The 3358-nt window shown below is 46.9% G+C and overlaps 1 protein-coding gene across 3 annotated transcripts in view; it reads left to right on the top strand.

Annotated features, from left to right (window-relative positions):
• Positions 1-3352, top strand: part of kiaa0513 (KIAA0513 ortholog) — an 11414-nt gene extending 8062 nt beyond the window's left edge. For all 3 annotated transcript variants that reach the window (XM_017404710.3, XM_017404709.3, XM_017404711.3), the window contains exons 4-10: positions 284-357; positions 551-621; positions 1264-1471; positions 1556-1590; positions 1684-1756; positions 2488-2565; positions 2660-3352. In XM_017404710.3, the coding sequence (XP_017260199.1) occupies positions 284-357; positions 551-621; positions 1264-1471; positions 1556-1590; positions 1684-1756; positions 2488-2565; positions 2660-2717 (597 nt within the window). In that variant the 3' untranslated portion in view covers positions 2718-3352. The remainder of the gene's footprint in view (positions 1-283; positions 358-550; positions 622-1263; positions 1472-1555; positions 1591-1683; positions 1757-2487; positions 2566-2659) is intronic.
• Positions 3353-3358: the final 6 nt, after the last annotated feature.

The following is a 3358-nucleotide window of genomic DNA, read 5'->3' as shown; positions in this document are numbered from 1 at the left end:
ACCAGGTTTAGAGCTCCTAACAGGACCAGGTTTAGAGCTCCAACAGGACCAGGTTTAGAGCTCCTAACAGAACCGGGTTTAGAGCTCCTAACAGAACCGGGTTTAGAGCTCCTAACAGAACCGGGTTTAGAGCTGGTCCCTGGGCTATCACTGTTCCAAAGCAGAACTGAACAATCTCTAACTAAAATGTTTCAAACTGTTCTAAATAAAATTCTGGACTCGACTCTCAGTTCTGACCCGTAACAGAGAAGCTGATTCTTCTTCTTTGACTCTGCGTTCGCAGCGCTGCCACTCCAAATGTGTGTGTGAGGCCACCTTCTACCGGCTGGTGCAGTCCTTCGCCGTGGTTCTGTTCGAGTGAGTAGAACCAGGGTCTGTTTGAGTGGAACCAGGTTCTGTTTGAGTGGAACCAGGGTCTGTTTGAGCAACAAAGATCCTGAGGTACATCAGGACGGTGGTTCTGAGACGGCCCGGGTCACCAGAACCAGGTCTTTATGGGTTAAAGTGGTTTTAATGTTTTGGCTGTGACAGATGTGTTCTACGTTCCCAGATGTTACCAGATGGACGACTACAGTCCAGCCAAGAACCTCATGACCATGTGCTTCACGTACTTCTACATCGGTAAGACCCGAGGACTAAATGTCCCCCGCTTGTCTTCTGTTGGTCCTTCTGGGACACGTGCAGCTGGAACCAGATGTTTCCATCAACCTTTCCCGTCTCAGAGTTCAGATTCCCAGAATTAAACGCTGGAAAGGTGTGTGAGGACGGCGGCCCGGTTCTGTCCGGAGGAACGGGACACCAGAACATCTGACCCGAGTCAGACGGTTTAAAGACACGGAGGACATGATGGAGACTTGGGACATTCTCTAAAAATGTTTTTATCTGATTCTTCAGGCGTTCAGCAGATCGAACTGAACTAAAAGTTCTGCTCCTTTTTATACAAACATCTGGTTTCATCTGTACTTTTTATTTTAAACTCTTCCACCATGAAGCAGCTGTTTGCAGGTAGGTCACACCTGGGCTCAGCTCTGCGGTTGGTAAACCTTGTTCTGGTGCAACAGAAGGCGTGTGTGATTACTGACATGTTGCATCAACGCCAGGCTGAAGTTCCCTGTGTTTACCTGACGCTAACTCACCTGCACAGCTGTTGACTTGTTTTTGTTTCCAGTCCTCTGCTGGCTCCAGATCCTGTTCTGTGTGTCTGTAATCAGCTGAGATTAGCCAGGTTTCATGTCAGTTCTTCTGGTAAACTCTCCTCCTCAGGGAAGTCCCAGCCGTCTCCCTCCGAGCTGCTGGACCGAGCCGGCCCGCCCGCCGCTCTGGACTCGTATCTCAACAAGGCGAACTCCTGGCTGTCGGGGAAGAAAAACGCTGCCGAGCAGCTCCTTAAAAACACTTCGAAAACTGACGTCAAAGGTTTCTTTGGAGGCCTGGAGAGCAAGCTGAGGAGCTCGATGGCTCCCAAGCCTGAGTGAGCCAAACCGTCCTGCAAACCTTTAATAGATTCGTTAAAAACAGCTTCAGTCCTGATTCCAACACTTGTTTCTAATGACAGAGAAGGTCCAGCTGAGACGAAGCCCAGGTCACCAGGTACAGATTAACTCACTTTTCTGCTCTGTTACTCTTTTAATTAGTGAATATCATTAAAACAAAGAAGCCACCATGTTTTCTTTTCTTTGACAGTGTCAGAGGCTGCAGCAGAAAAGAAAGGAGACAAGGTGTACCTGTACACCCACCTGAAGCAGCAGCCCATCTGGTAAAAAGCTGCAGGACTTAAATCAACTAATATTTTCTGTAAAAACACAGTGTGAGCACTGAAACTGAGCTGCAAGCTAAAAGTAGAAAACCTTTAACTAAAGGTACCAAAACACTCGTAACAACAAATAAAAGGAGCAAAATGTGAAGCACTAGCTAAAAAACAAAACATGAGCTAAAAGATAAAAATAGCAAAATGCGTAATAAAAGTAGTGAGATGCTATGAGAACCTAAAGGTAGCAATAGCTGAAGTAACGAGCTAAAAGCCTGAAAACATGAAGGAAAAGCAGAGAAGTTCTCTCAGGTCAGTGTTAGGATTCGCAGTATGGACGCTCCTCCTCTGCTGCTCCTGCTGCTCCACCCGTTACCTGAACAAGAACAGGAGCAGCAGCTGGGATACCTGGGGAACGTGCGCTCAGGAGGGGGACAGCAGCCGTACGCCGTGACGTGTGCTGCGCTACGACCCTGACGGTACCACGAGACTGACCGATCTGCAGCGTCCGGATCCCTTCAAGGAGCCATAAGTCCCACCTGGAATTAACAGCTGTAGCAGTAACAGCAGCAGCCATAGCAGCAGCAACAGCAGTAGCAGCAGCCGTGAAACTGAACATATAGGATTTGTCAGCGTGTGACAACATCTTAGCTTCATTTGAGGACAGATTTCAGACTCGTTCCTTCATGTCTTCATGTCGTCTTCGGCAGGAAGTGGATAACATGTTTCCTCGTTGACAGGCACACGTTAAGATTCTGGAACGCTGCGTTTTTCGATGCGGTTCATTGTGAGAGGAAGAAGCGATCTCCGACCACCAGGTGAGTCTGGAGTTCCTGCAGCGATGCTCGGCTGCTGTTCCTTTCTGCTTGTTGACGTTAATCCTCTGTTTCCTTGTGCCTTGCTGCCGGGCAGTGGAGCGCAGGACGAAGAGAAAGGCGAGAGGTCTGTCCTTCCTTCAGTCCACCGCTGAAACAAAACCAATCAAAACGGCAAAGATTAAAAAGGCTTAGAGAAGAAAAGCAGGTTTTTCAGCCATATTGGGCCCAGTGGATGTGTTGAAACCTGAAACTAAGACAGATTTTTCTGGGGTTGGATCGTTTGACCCCAACGATGAAGTAAAAATCAACCTGCTTCTCTTTCTCCTCAACAGCTACTTTATATTTAGCCATAAACCATAAATCATTACTTTAATCGGACTGTTTACTTATGACTGTCAGTAAAAAACATCCCTACATCATGATGCTGCCACCACCATGCTTTACTGTAGGCTGCAGTTTTCTACATTTTGATGTCAGAAGTTGTTGTTTCATGTGTCGAATGAACTAATGTTTCTTTTAACATCGTGTTCTTTGTGTTCGCTCCTCCATAAAGATCCTCTTCTCAGTGAAATAAGGTTTCTGAGCTCCTTTAGGATGAACTTTGACCTTTTGCCTCCATTTCTTGTTGGAGTAGAGCAACAATAATCAGCATTAATATTTCATGCTCTCCGTGTGTCTGTGATGAACAACGCTGCTGTTTGTGTTTCCTTGTTTTCTTGTTCTGTTGCTGACGGCTGACAGACGTCACGGGACAACTTCCTGTTGATTATTGTTCAAAGCTCAGAGGGACCAA

The sequence above is a fragment of the Kryptolebias marmoratus genome, unplaced genomic scaffold, assembly GCF_001649575.2.
Source record: "Kryptolebias marmoratus isolate JLee-2015 unplaced genomic scaffold, ASM164957v2 Scaffold135, whole genome shotgun sequence".
Taxonomy (NCBI): Eukaryota; Metazoa; Chordata; class Actinopteri; order Cyprinodontiformes; family Rivulidae; genus Kryptolebias; species Kryptolebias marmoratus.
This window is presented reverse-complemented; position numbering and strand designations above follow the sequence as displayed.